Source organism: Balearica regulorum, chromosome 1, assembly GCF_011004875.1.
Source record: "Balearica regulorum gibbericeps isolate bBalReg1 chromosome 1, bBalReg1.pri, whole genome shotgun sequence".
In the NCBI taxonomy this organism is placed as follows: Eukaryota; Metazoa; Chordata; class Aves; order Gruiformes; family Gruidae; genus Balearica; species Balearica regulorum.
Genome location: NC_046184.1, coordinates 113,256,316 through 113,271,272, shown reverse-complemented (window position 1 = coordinate 113,271,272; position 14,957 = coordinate 113,256,316). Strand labels below are relative to the sequence as shown.

Below are 14,957 nucleotides of genomic sequence, written 5' to 3'. Positions count from 1 at the left end.
ATTAATGTGATATATAGTATTTAGGACAAGGGGTAATGCGTTTAAGCTGAAGGAGAGTAGATTTAGATTAGATCTTAGGAAGAAATTCTTCACTGTGAGAGTGGTGAGGCACTGGAACAGGTTGCCCAGAGAAGTTGTGGATGCCCCATCCCTGGAAGTGTTCAAGGCCAGGTTGGATGGGGCTTTGGGCAACCTGGTCTAGTGGAGGGTGTCCCTGCCCATGGTGGTGGGAGTTCAAACTAGATCATCTTTGAGGTCCCTTCCAACCCAAACCATTCTGTGATTCTATGATAGTTGTAGACAGTGTTTTTCCTGTAACTCGTTTTGTTGGGTCTAACCACAGTTCTTTTTTTTTTTTTTTTAACTCTGTGGAACTTGATGACTCTTGTTTACAACCTTGGCAGAAGGCATTTGAGGAGAATACTTCTGTCTTTTATTTGTTCACAGCAATCTCATTTGATGTAACAGGTGAAGAATTTAATGGTGGGTTTTACCCTCATAAATATTTAAATTTATGGTGACAAATCAAAAGAGAATTATCTTGAAGCAGAGTATTGTGAAGAAGCTTGAGGCAAGTTTGCTTTGGGGACCTTCTCTCAAGCTAAAAATGAATCGAAGAACTTGGCTTGGGTGGGAGGGGGGGTGTAGGGCGTGATCTGAGCAATTAATGACCAGGATGAGTGTTGAATGGATATATGGATATGAGCAAAGCAAAACTGCATTTGTCAGGGCTGGTGAAAAGGAAGTTGCCATCGTGGCTGCCAAGTTCTAGCTGTGCATAGATAGAAAATGTATCGTGAAGTTCTTACACAGAAAGATTCTTATATGAGAAAACTAAACTTAAACCTAGTTTAGGTGGCAAGTATCAACTTTAGCTAAGGAAATAGGTGAGGAGTAATATAAGTATGTTTTGGGTTTTTTTTCTCTCCAAGTCTCCATGAGGGATTTCACTAAACTGTCTTACAAGCTGCCTATTGTTTTGACGCCATGCCAGCTATTTAAATTATAACATATCAAAGGAAGATAGGATCAGCCTTTCCAAAGTAAAGTTCAAAATGGAACGTAACTCTTAAACATATGATTTCTCCATCTGAATACACTTAATTATATTTTCAGGCCAAGGTTGCTGCATTGACCTGTAATTATTCTTTGAATACTGATGCAAGTTATGAAATACTACAGAAATTATACACAGTCTTTTATGACAAAGTAGTTTAGCCTTGATGGCTAATAAAAACAGTGAGATAACCCAATGTTAAGAAAGGAAAGAGCATCCCTCTGGAACACTGGGTTCTCTTTCACGTGTTAACTCTCTTCGTGTCACCTGTGCCTGGAATCTCTTTCAATTAAACCAGTAGACATATTTAAACAATGTGCTTTATAATCCCTTTAGGAGCATTCACATTCATGTCATTTAACAGAATTTTGGAAGCTAAGAGTCAGCTTGAAATTGAAGGTGAAGTCAAGTCTGAGAACTGGTGATTCTTTTTACTGCTTCCCTGAGCATACAATCACTACTTCTACAGCAGGAGGTGTTCTTAATTCAGTACCAACACTTATATATTTTTTCTGACAGAAGAATATATTTATTTTTATTCAGTCTGCTAGACAATGTTTTGTGCGTTCAGAAGCCCTAGCATTGTAGTCAGAATTCCTCAGTTTTTATGGAGAACATTTTACTTTCAACCACTTTTGGGGTGTCTTAAATATATTTGTCAAAACATGCAGATAAAGCAAATGTGCAAGATAGATAAAACACAGCTGAATGGGTGTGTGATCAGGCTGAGTGATAAATATGTAGTTGAAATGGATGAGCCTTAACATCAATGAATACCTTAATGGGAGTTTGCATTATGGAGCATCTTTGCTGAAAATTAAAAAGCGGGCAGCTGGAGTTGAGTGGCCTGAAGGACAGGAGTGCCAGGCTCTGATGGTGATCAGCACAGCTTACTGGGCTGCAGTTACCTGCCAGGCAGGGAGATGTCCTGAGGAGCCACCAGGCAAAAGATCTGGCTCCCAGAACTCCTGCCAGTCCAGGGGTGATGCCAACCCTTGGAGCACAGCAGTGCTGTCTGTCTGCCCTCCAAAACCCTAAAAAGAAACCAGCAGCAGCAGCAGCAACCTGCCGCTTACAGGTTAAAATACTAAACCTGAGGCTATGTCTGGTTTTCATTCTCATGTGCTGTTGTCTGTGGGAGAAACTCTGCCCTCCCCTTTGTTCGTTAGTTTTAGACAGAGCTCAGAAAGTGGTCTTGGTGAAAGTGTGTATGAAGAGAAAGTAATTAAAAGTGAAAAGGACTGGCACTTTGCCTGCTAGTCCTCCAGCTTACAGTGCTAAGAATGAGAATAGTGGTCTCTATAATGCAGTAGATTATAATTTATATATAGTATGTAAATACGTTTACTGTTCTGTGCCACAGTATTAATCTCTACTAGCAAGCATACCAGTTTGGCACACACTTTTCTCCAAGTAATGAAATTCTATTAAACTTTACAACTTCTTATGTAAAAACTCATTCTGGTACATCTTTTTCCCTGCATTTAAAATAACGGTAATTTGCTACAATCTTAGATAAACCTTTCCCAGCCTTCATTTGTCTCGTGTCATTCAGTTGGTAATTTGTCTGTTTTGTAATAAAAAAGTAATCGTTATTTTCCTTCCCTGTTGTTTAGATTCTGTTTGTTGGTTTTGCCACCCCGCTGCAAGCGGAGTAGCTTATTCACAAAAGCATGGGGGCACCATCTTGTAAAAGCAGCTCACTTCAGAAGGTAGCAGCAGCAATAATAGGAACCCTTCTTGCTAAAGATATTCCATATGCACTTGTGATTGTCAGAAGTGCTATAATTAGTTGTGATCTTAGTTAACAACTGAAAGCTTTGAACTTAATCCTTCATTAATGAGGCAGTTGTGTACGTGGAATTCAGCGGCAATGAATGCATCCACTGAATACTGCATTGTAGTCGGGTAATGCTCTTATTTCAAATGATTTCCCATCTTATGTGCAGCAGCCAATGTCATTCAGAAAAGGGGCATCTACTAATCCTTTCACTTGGTATGAGGTTGGTGAGTGACTGTTTTTTCTTTCACTGGAAAGGCTGATATGGATTATTTATTTTTATGCAAAATAGTAAAACAGGATCTGGGGGCATACTGTTTCATTTTTCTTCCCCCCACCCCCCTCCTTTTTTTTTCCCCCCTGGTTTTCTGATATGTAAGAATTGTTGTTAAATAGCAAAATGTGTAGAGCATAGTTTGGCTGTATTATTGAACGTATGTCTCCAGGAAGGTTAGGATTTTAAAGTCTAATAAGAATAAAATAAAAAAAAATCTGTTTGGGAATTGACAGGTAAAATGAGTGCAAGTGTGAAGAAAATGTCATCTGATACCACATTTCTTCCACACCTGTCAAGACACACTTTTTGATCAGTCTTCATGCAGTAGTAGAATGAGTTACCTTATAAAACAAGCAATGCATAGAAAATGAAACCACCTCCTAAGAGCAGATGTGGTCAAAAGAGGAGATCAGGCTGCAGATTTTTAAGGAATCCTTACATGTAACTGATGTGTGACCAAATGTTCCCAATTTACTGAGAAAGCGTGCAATACATCTTTAGAAACAAAGTCCCCAAATGTATTTGAGTACAAAGGATAGGGTTTGTGCCAACAGCCATGAAGAAATTTCAAAATGTTTCTGCTTTATGCCAAAGAAGGGAGGCTCAGTATTTTTGTAACTATTATCTTTTTTTTTTTAATTAGGGGGAGGGTAAGCTGTCAGTTATCATTATGTAGGAATCGCAAGGGGGGTTTAACGTGCTATTGATAATCGTGCGTTTTTTTAATATTGGATGGAGAAGTCACATTATTATTTGCAGCCTTCGTAAATACAGGGAGCGAAATCTTGTATAGTTATTTATTTTTAAGCAGGCTAGTTATGTTTTGTACAGAGAAGCATTTCCGATTTCAGATTACGTAACTAACCACTCATTAAAAGATGGCTTCTGAATCACAATTATAACAGAAAACAAAACCATGTATGACTGTTGCATCTCACCTTTTAGTATTTTCATAAGCATAGATGGTGAACTTCTTTTTAATGAAAATTGTCCCTGTTTTTTAAGAGTTGAAACAGCTTCTCTGTTTTCGGAGTGAGATGTGGTCAGTGTTGGTAGGTTAGTTGGTCCCTGCAGCCGAAGAGACGTTCCAGGAGCGGTGGGCAGGCTGAGTCCTTACAGCTGGCTGTGGGCAAGCTCAGCCTGCTCTGACGTGTGCTGGGCACGGACCAGAACCAGCAGCAAGCAGGGAGGGAGAAAACACCTGTTTTACCGCTGGCTTGCACGCTTGTTTGCTGGCCGGGTTTTAGAAGGAGATGCTGAAGCAGGATGTTTTCAAGGATGCTTTTGAGTGAATCAGCATATCTTTGCATAAGTTGTTCAAATACTTAATTGCGCTTTCTACTGAAAGTGGGTGGCTTATTTCTGGTCTGGATTTCCAGCCTTCTTTCTGCCTAGCTTTGCTTTCCAACCGTCAGACCTCAGTTGCTTCTTTCTGATAAAGCTACTGTCAGAAGTCTTTTCTCGGTAGAGATTTTCTAAATCAAATCAGTAGTTCACTCCCTGGTGGATGAGTGTAACTGATGGAGCTTCTTACCATGAGCCCCCGTTTCCGAGCCCTCATTCTATTTGGTAGGGTGTAGTGGAGTGCCCCGTGTGGGCACTCCAGCCTTCTGCACAAGGTCAGGGGTAGTACCTTCCTCCTCCTCCTCCGCAGTATTGCTCTCCCTTAGCGTTACCCTCTTTAGCAGCGTTAGCTGAGAGAGCAGGCTGTGGTCGGGTATCACCGTGCCACCCACATCCTTTCCCGTGCTGCTGGCACAGCCCGGCCGTCTCGGGCGTGCAGGTCTGTGGTGTTCAATGCCCAGTCTTTGCTTGATTTGGTTTTGCGCAGCTTTCGGAGGGGGCTGGGTTCTCCAACATCCTCAGCACCGAGCACTGAAATCAGGTTTTCCAGTTCTTGGCACCCGCTGCCCTCACCTGTTCAGAAACACACCAGCAAGCAGCCCGGTGGGAAGTAAGTGCCTTGTCCAAAAATCTGGGCTGTAAAGGCCGCGCATGCGAGACGGGAGCTTTTGAAAATCAGACCTTCAATGTACAAGTGGCTTAACTGATCTCAGTGCAAATGCTGGTGACCTTTTTTTGCCTGTTCAATAAATTAAAGGTGAAATTTACATAATTTACTGGGCAGATTGGCACTTCTTTCCATTCACATTTGGACAGACTTAAGTTCAGTTAAAAAAAAAAATTAAAAAAAAACTATAAAAGATGGAGAAGGATGGCGAATGTGCCAGAGGTCTACCCCGTTGCATCTTCCCATGCTAAACCCCGCTGCGTCCTGCAGAGGCAGCGATGGAGGCTGCGGGCAGAGGGGAATCCTCTTCACGCAAAGCCTGATTAAACCGTGGAACTCGTTACTGCACCATGTTGTGAATGTTAAATCTCATGCAAGTTTTTTGGGGTAAAAATATAAAATTAGAGTCTTGGAAGGCAAATTCGGGAAGGTTAGTTAAACATTGCAAAAGAGTAGTCACTGCTCTTGCCTGGGGGTGTTTGATGAACCCCTGTCAGGAAACGGGAGCCTGGAAGGGATGGCCTTGGCTCCGTCTGACACTCTTAAATTTCTTCCTGCTTTGAAATAGAATTTTCATTTTCTAATTGGAATTAAAATGTACTGTACTTAACTGTGGCTTCAGGAAAGATAAAGATTAAATTAATTTAGTGCTTGAGAGATGAAGAGGCAAAGATATTTAGAAATAGTTCCCAGCATTAGAGAGATGTTTTTGCTCAATCCAAGCTCTGGCTGATATGTTTTTGGAATTTGCTTACGTTGGCTGTAGCCTTTCTGGCAGGCAGCACTGCACCCCAGCACAAACCGCGTTATCGTTGAAGATGGCTTGTTATCATTAAGAATTTAAAAAGAAAGAAAATTTTTATGCTTTTATAACAGCATTGGAGACTAAATTGTCTGAAGTTGTAGAAGTAAGCACTGAAAATATTAAGAGTTGCATTCTATTTTTTGTAGTTTCTGTGGCTTGTCAGGAAGCTTATTTGTTCCTGTTTGTTACAGTACTTCAGTAACAAAGTTTACAATTTTACAAAATGTAAACTTGTAATTAAATATTTATGAAACAGATCTACAAATGGTGGGAGGAGTAATAATTTGCACTACCTGTGACCTCTCAGTTGCATTTGTTTTGGTTGCTTGTAGATTTATTTTTTTGTTTTGAGACAATCAAGGCCTTTCCTTTGATCCAGTGAGTAACTTAGAAAATCCATTGTGCAATTTATACCAACAGCAGCCAAACCCACTCATGCCTATTGCAGAGAACATGTAGAGATATCTTAAATGCAGCTTGCTGTTCTTTTTTTTTTTTGGTGGGGGCTAAGGGGGGTGTTTGTTTTGCTTTTGTTATACGCCTACAGTAAAATTGGAGGAAAAGTTTGGACTTTGCTTTAAGTTTTTCTTAAAATTTGAGGATGTATTTCATTGGCACTGACACATACTTCTAACTGATGATTTATTAATTTAAAAAAATACTGAACATAGACGTGTTTATATTTCAACTTGTTTTGGGAAAAGTAGTCATAAATAAATATTACTCAGTCTGATCTTCAGATTAATGTTTGCTTTTTTTTAAAGACATTGAGAAATGTTTGGGGTGTGGGAGGGACCTAGGTTTTTCCCTACCTGTATTAGTCTAACTACTAAAATGTGTTATGCATTTAAAAAAAAAAATATCTGCTGAACTATGTGCACTGTCTCTGTTTGTTTGTCAGAATTTTTAAACTAACTTTGCAATTGTTGAACTAAATGTGACCAGGGAAATGAAACTAACTATGTAATAAAATATTTAGGGACAATATAGTTGGAATGAAATAGTTGATCATCATTGGAGAGCTTTCTAAATTGCTCTTATGTCCCTAGCACAGGCATGTTACTCTAGTTAATGGAGAGGTGGTTAGATGTCGCTGCGTAGTGAAGGTGCTCACTCTGCCTGAATTACCCCAAACGGAAATCTTTCTGCTACCTGTGTGATGGGTATCGCCTCGTTATCCAACAGGAATGGCTGGCAGTTAGTGCGTGCTTGCTGATTAGTTCCTGCATCCGTGAGGGGTTTTCTTAATCAAAGTTGTTACAAATAAAGTAAATATCTGTGAGGCCAAACTGTCACTCGTAGAAGGACTTGAGGTGTTTCGTTAGGGTACTGTGGGGTCCATAGGTGCTTTAAAACGTATTTGCATTGGCACTTGTGTGTGTTACAGTTTACCTTTTAAAAATAAACTAATATACAAAGCATGCAACTTTGCAAAGGGCTTTCTGCTGGTTTATGTACTTTAATCACTGCCAGGCTTTTTCTTCTCCTTGGAATTTTTCCTTTGGGAGCAGTTTCTAACCTGTTTGAATAACATTGCTTTGTTCACACTGAAGAGATTCTTCTGGATTAGAAAATGGGGTGGTGGGGGGGGGAATCCTTGTATATTCACATATATTTGCTGTGTGTCTCACATGTCTGCCTATACCACATTTTTATATCCTCCTCTGAGGTTAAATGAATGGCTTTATTCTGATGGAAATTAGAACAGATGTTTCTTGCTTGGTCCGACTAAATTTTTCTGGTACTAAAGTAAAAATTCTGCTTTTCTTCCCCCTCCCTTCCCTCCCCCGCCCTTAAAATTGTACTTCAGTCCCTACCACAGCTGCTAGCACTCCTGATGCTGTTGACAAATACTTGGAGACACCTGGGGACGAGAATGAACATGCCCATTTCCAGAAAGCCAAGGAGAGACTTGAAGCTAAGCATCGTGAAAGGATGTCTCAGGTAAGGGGAGATTTCTTTATTTTTAAATATGGGAGGGAGTCCTTCTTTTTCTTATTTCCCAAGGCTTCAGCCAGCTGCCCTGCCTATTTGCAATTTTGTAAATACACCATTTACTGTCTTTCTGACTCTATCTAAGAATTCAGCTGGCTGGGACATATATTTCTGGTTGGGTTGCATCTGCCATCATAAGGCGATACAGTTGCTTGTGCTGGTAAAAAGGAGAAATCAAAAAAAGTCTGTTAAAAATTTCTCTCATCTTTGTGGAAGAATGTATGGTTTGTGAGATTATTCTTATTTCTAAGTAAATAACTTGACCACTGTATTAGTGGTCTTTCCTTTGCAGCACCTGAGGGAGATTGTTTGTGATTAGCTTTGTTCTCTGTGTGTATGCATACATGGTCGTGCCCTGGGGTAACATAAGTTCACATATGTTGTCTAATAGTCTCGAGCCTCAAGGTATCGTGAAATGCATCTAAAGTCAAAGAAAAGAGGAAAAATTAGTGCTTTTGAACTGAACCAAACTCCAACTGAATCAACCTTTTTTTTCCTTTAACCAAAGAGATTTGTGTAGCCTGAAACTGTACGCTGTGTTTAATCCTATTGAACACTAAGGGATGAGCTATTTACTCTCTCAAAAATAGGGTTTATAATAGCAATGCCAATAAAAAATTGTCACAGTTTTGCTCTAATAATAACAAAGAAAAATATAAGAGGTTTAAAGGAAAGCCTGTAGTGTGTATTTTTTTAGGATAGAACAACCGTAAGAAAGAACGCAGTATAAATCAGATGCACTGCATATATCTGTGTAGCTATTTTAGTATAATTTTTATTGAAACTTTCTTCCACGGTTGCATTTTTAGTGTTTCTATGTATTACTGACACATTAACCTTTAGCTGCATGCTAAAATGTTTGAGTAGGCCTAAAATTAAGCTCTTTGAATAAGTCACTCTTTACTGGCACTGTAGCTATGCCCTGGACTTTTCTAATAAATAGGGCAGGGCACCTTACCTGAAGCACTCAGCCGGTCGGTGCAAACCACCTGCCGTGAATATGACACTTAATGGATGGGAACATATGTGCTCCTCATCTGGCTTCTGCTTGGGAAGCAGCATAGCACAAGCTGTCTCTTTCTTAAATAGAGAAAACAGTCCCACGTTAGTGCTATTTGAAGCATTATCACGCTGATGGTTTTCTTTCCTCTGGAAGATTCAACAACTTCATCAAAATGACCCGTGGCTGGGGCGGCAGGGGCGCAAGCGTTGCTGAGCGTGGGTGGGTGCATTGCCCAGCTTGGAGCCGGCCTGAAGCCCTGGGTTGATCCGGGGCGGAGGTGAGCGATGGCTGCCGAGGGACTGGCTCAGCCCGGTCCTCATCCTAACAAACCTCTGTGCGGCTACAGTACACCGTTTGGGAAAGATGGGCTGGGAATCAGGAGGACAAAGAACGTTGTGCATGCAGCCTGCCTGGTGGAGGAGAGAGATCCTGCCCAGGCCGGATTGGTGGGTGATGCAGTGTCACTTCATTGTTCCTTCCGTTTTCTTGAAACAGCCCCGTTTAACGAATGCTGTGGGGCGGGCGTCCTGAAAGCAAAGGACGGTCAGTGCAAAAGGCAGGTTTCCCTGCAACAGTCCTCGGATTCTCACTGCGGTTTCAGATTTGTCTCCAAAATCCCATATGCGGTGTCAGGGTTAAGCTGAGTAATTTAGGGCAATATTTGGGTGAACTGTGTATTTTCTATTTTCTGCAAAGCACATGGTTTGTGGAAAAGAGCTAATTGAATGCATGGGCACCCAGAAAACATACAGAGAGACCGTACAACGTTGGTGCTCGAGGCCAGCAAAATAAACTAACTGGGGAAAGCACTGCACCATAGCATCAGAAAACTTCTGGGTAAATGCGCCACGCATTTTACCATGCACATTTGGGGCAACCTTATAAATGAAGGCTGGGGTTCAAGGGTTTGACTGAAGATCAGCACTGGTGCTGCCGCATGCTCTGCCCTCGTTAGCACCTTCCCAGCCATCCCTTCTGTCAGCAGTAATGAGCATACAGCTGCAGGGTGAGGCAGGTCAGCTCCCTTGTCTCACTGCAATGTCACTCTTCAAAAAAAAAAAAAAAAAAAAAAAGTAAAATAACCAACTCTGGCCAGTTCAGCAAGCTAAATCAGACCTGGGAAACAGCAGCCCAATAGGTACATCAAGAAAGAAAGATCAAAGATCTTTAATTTGTTTAAGCTGCTTACGAAATCACAGCTTAAAGTACATATGTCTGGAAGTACACAGGACCCCTGCAGAGCTTTGAAGAAAAGAGCTAACTTAAGTTTTTAAAAATTAGTTTTCCCTTCTATGAGTAATGTTTTGTACAGGATTGAACTAGCTTCTCCCAGTTAATGTTTCAAATGTTTAAAAAAATATAAAATCTTACGGAGAAGTAGAAAAGCCAGCTTATTTATCGTTCTGTGTTTCCTCACGTGAACTGTGATAGGTCTGTGTCCCATAGCACTGGTCCCTTTTATGGCAGTTTATTTTGAAATTGCTTTTTACATTTTTCTGTAAAATCACATATGTTCTCAATACATACTTAACTAAAAATTGATTTGAACCTGTTACTTGTTATGTTAAAAACAATGCTGAATATACTAACTCAGTAAGCTTTTGCTGTCAATGTTTTCCTCTCAAAAAAAAAAAAGTTAACAAGTGAGAGTCACTAGCAGAGTCTGCCAGCTGCTCCGAAAATATTTGTGGGTTTTTTTTAACTCAAAGTCCAGTTCTTTCAAAGCTGAAAATGGGGGGTTATAAAACAGCAGAAATGCTCATTTTTCTTCTATTAAAAAGAGAGGAAATGATAAGTGGGTTTAGGAAAATGATCAAGTAATTCTTTAATCTTGATAAATGTCATAATATGAAATAAATTGGTTTGTTCGTGACATAAGTTTATTTAATAAAGCAGATAGTTTTAAACAGTATTTGATTTGATGCACACTTTAATTTGCAACAGCCAAGTAATAAAAAAAAGTCAGATGCATTCTAGTTCACATATAAAATGTAATCATGTAAGGAGTAGGAAAGTTTATCATTAAAAGAATTAAATTGAAATTAAATATTTTAATCAAAACGTCATCACAGCAAAATTCTGTATATCCTCTTTCTGAGATATCCCTTTGTTTATCATGAAATTCTGACAACGTACATTTCTTTTTCTCTTGCATAAAGATATTCAGACAGGCAGAGACCCAGCTTCTGTTGGTAGTTGTGTCGATTCATAGTTCAACGCTCCTAAAAGGCTCTCTTAGTAGGTAGGTCTGTGCTCTTTAGTTCAGTGACCTGATGCACCTCTGGTTCAGACTTTTAATCCCTTCTGCTCTTAAGTGTCTGTCCCTTTAGACCACAGACCATGAAAGTTTTTCTGCCTTTACATCTTGCATGGCACCTGGAGCAGCAACACTCATAAACTTTCCCAGGTACTGCTGTAAAGAGAATTACATTAGCATATAATTTTAAGCTTTCCCCAAGAATTATTAATGCAACTCCAAATAACAGTGAAGCTACATTCCCATGTGAACAGGGTAGCTATTCAGCGATGCATGTGTAACCTTTAAATGTTTTATATTCTCTGACGTATAACAGGGAGAGATTATGCTAACTCTTTGCAGGATGCCGTGGTTCTCACTTCCTGTTTTGGTACAGTTCCTCTTTTCCTCTTTCCAGTTTGTTAACTTCTGTACAGCTCCCTCACTTAAATAGCTGCTGCTAAATAGGCTGGTGGAACCAGATATTGAACCTTACTCAAGGGAGCAGTATATTTATACATTTCTCTCCTCAAACATATTGTGACATCCTCGTGTCTTAAATTTACTCTTCCTCTGGCTGTTTGCAATATTTTAGGAGTCATAGCATGTACAGTATTTGTGATAGGAACTTAATGATAACTCATCTCCTTAGAATAGTCTTGCTTCTTGAAGTTTATTTCCAAAGCAAGGATGTGAAAATAGTGCAGTCCCCAACCAGCCTGGACAGGGCTGGTGTTATGTGCAATATTTTTTTGGATCATTGCATACTGCTAGTTCCAACATCCTATAGAGGTCTTCAGCTGATTTTTAGTGCCAGTGGTATGATAGAATCACAGAGTGGTTTGGCTTGGAAGGAACCTTAAAGATCATCTAGTTTCTACCCCCACCATGGGCAGGAACACCCTCCACTAGACCAGGTTGCCCAAAGCCCCATCCAACCTGGCCTTGAACGCTTCCAGGGATGGGGCATCCACAGCTTCTCTGGGCAACCTGTTCCAGTGCCTCACCATCATCAAGTGAAGAATTTCTTCCTAATATATCATCTAAATCTAACCTCTTTCAGTTTAAAACTATTACCCCTTGTCCTGTTACTCCATGCCCTTGTAACCAGTCCCTCTCCAGCTTTCCTGTAGGCCCCTTTAGGTACTGGTAGGCTGCTATAAGGCGTCCCCGGAGCCTTCTCTTCTCCAGGCTGAACAAGCCCAACTCTCTCAGCCTGTCTTCATAGGAGAGGTGTTCCAGCCCCCTCATCATCTTCATGGCCCTCCTCTGGACCTGCTCAAACTAAGTGCATGTCCTTCTTATGTTGGGGCCCCCAGAGCTGGTACTCCAGGTGGGGTCTCATGAGAGCAGAGTGGAGGGGCAGAATCACCTCCTTCGACCTGCTGGTCACGCTTCTTTTGATGTGGCCCAGGATACAGTTGCTTTCTGGGCTGCAAATGCACATTGTGGGTCATGTTGAGCGTTTCATCAGCCAACACCCCCAAGTCCTTCTCCTCAGGGCTGCTCTCAATCCGTTCTCTGCCCAGCCTGTAGTTGTGCTCGGGACTGTGCCCAACCCATGTGCAGGACCTTGCACTTGGCTTTGTTGAACTTCATTCAGTTCACACAGGCCCACCTCTCAAGCCTGTTGAGGTCCCTCTGGAAGGCCTTCACTTCCCTCCAGTGTGTTGACTGCACCACACAGCTTGGTGTTATCATCAAACTTGCTGAGGGTGCACTCAATCCCACTGTCCATGAAGATGTTAAGTAATACTGGTCTCTATATTCCTCACATCCCACCATCTCTATTATTGTGTGTGGGAGGGCTCTTTCCTTCCTTAAAACTATTAGCTTAGTAGCAGTACCTCCCTCGGTTACATTCAGGACTCTTTGGAGAGGTTTGGTGATGTTGTTACCAGAAAAAGAGTTGAGACTTAAGTGTGGAACAAAAGCCCTTGACAAAGGTAGGCGTCTTATTGGCATGACTTTCATCTTCTAACTAAGCAAATCTTCAGGCAAGCACCTCTGCTGATCTGATTGCTGTAACTCAAATTTTTGTCATAAATTCTTCTCTTTCAGCTACGCTTCTGTGCCCTAGTGCAAAAAATGGGAATAAATTCTGCTGGTTTCTTTATAATGAGATTTGTGTGCTTAGCATCTCTCTTAATAATGAATTATGCTTTCCATACTTCCTTTTTGCCTCTTGCTGTCCCCTACAGCCAAATTTCAGGAGGAGTCTGCCAGGCACTAAGTCCTGAGTTCTGAAAAAGTTTGATTTTGAAATGACTTGCTGCTTAAATCTCAACCAGAAGTTGTAATTTTTCCTGCACAAAGCTGCCAGGCCTTGAAGAGCCATAAATCTGTGTGTCTTTAATAGGTCTGTGCTTTCAGTGAAGGAGAATAGGTTTGTGAGTGCATAGAGGCCAAGTTCAGCCTTTTTCTGCACATATGTATCTGGGACATTGGTTTCTTTCCCTTCTTGCTCTTTAGTTTCCTACAGAGAACTATGGCATATTTCTTAGTCACTCATAATTCTCTAAAGTGATGACCTTTGGTGAGAGCAGAAGTTTTGTCTGGGTGGTAGTGCTTCCCATAGATAGCTGTAGGGCAGCTGTATCTTCAGTTAGTTAGCATACACACAGAGATGTTTTCAACCATTGAAGTCATCTGAATTGCAAAAATCAGCACTCAAAGCACAGCTTCTGCAATCTTTACATTGAATATTGTTTCTGGAAATGGCCACGTCATTCTGGTTTTTTCACAAGCCATTCAGTCTCATTGCACCAGAGCTGAACTCTGAAGCCTGTAATTTACATCCTTCCCAAGTAGCTGTGTAGGCTGTCAGTTTATCATCCTACCTTAAAAGGTTTAGAGAAATAAAACAGCAGAGACCCTGGTCTAGCCAAAGGTCTCCTTATCACATTACCCATGATACTTGTTTTCATCATATGAATTAGCAGAGGGTTAGTTCAGGGGATAAAGATGGCAAGGGAACTGTTGTTCTGAAAACCCATCAACTGCTAATTCAGAGTGAAAAAGAGTATTAAGCAGATGTCAGACGTGATTTGAAGACATAAAAGTGTCATAAAGTTGCTAAGCTAAGCCAGTGCTCAAGCTTGAGCACATCATTGTAGTTTATGACTTGAATTAATGCCATAATTTGTGGGTCTTCTGTAACGTTCACATCCTGGCACCAGTGATGTTTCAGGTCTCTAGAAAGGTGCTGCCCATATATGTAAATTAAGTTTTCTCAGCCACCACAATCATATGGCCTAAGCGTACAATTAAGAGATGAATACCTAACGTGCACTTAATACACAGTAGCACTGTAAGCATTAATAAGTTTTTGCCAGAACACATCACGGTGCTCTAAACTGTGGTGTCCGTTCATGCCCTCTAGTCCTGCTTTGTCAGAGAAGTGGTAAAATCTCCTGTGCCAAAGTACTGGGAAGGTAACTGGTGGCGGGGTGACCTGTAACTTCAGTGTGCTATGCCTCATGTTCTCTGTCATCAGCTGCTTACTACAACCCCTTGCAAATGAATTTTCACATCCTCTTGTGAATTTTGGGTTCCTACCTCCCTAGAGCTTGGCTGCAATTTGCACATCAATGCTTATTCGCCTGATGAGAAGCTAATGTACAATTCTTGGGACTTAAGTTTCAGCTTACAGTTCCCAGTAAAAGAGCAGAGTGAAGTTAAGACTGTGATTTCTAAGTGCTTCAGGTCTTTGTGCTTACAACTGCTGTCTAACCATGCCCCTGCTGAAGCCCAGAAACAGACAAAACAATTTCCAGCTTTAAAGTTTTGAGCA

The 14,957-nt window shown here is 40.9% G+C and overlaps 1 protein-coding gene across 2 annotated transcripts in view; it reads left to right on the top strand.

The window, feature by feature from the left end:
• APP (amyloid beta precursor protein) overlaps positions 1–14,957 on the top strand; it is a 231,715-nt gene that overhangs the window by 148,024 nt on the left and 68,734 nt on the right. For both annotated transcript variants that reach the window (XM_075770028.1, XM_075770018.1), the window contains one exon: positions 7,741–7,874. In XM_075770028.1, the coding sequence (XP_075626143.1) occupies positions 7,741–7,874 (134 nt within the window). The remainder of the gene's footprint in view (positions 1–7,740; positions 7,875–14,957) is intronic.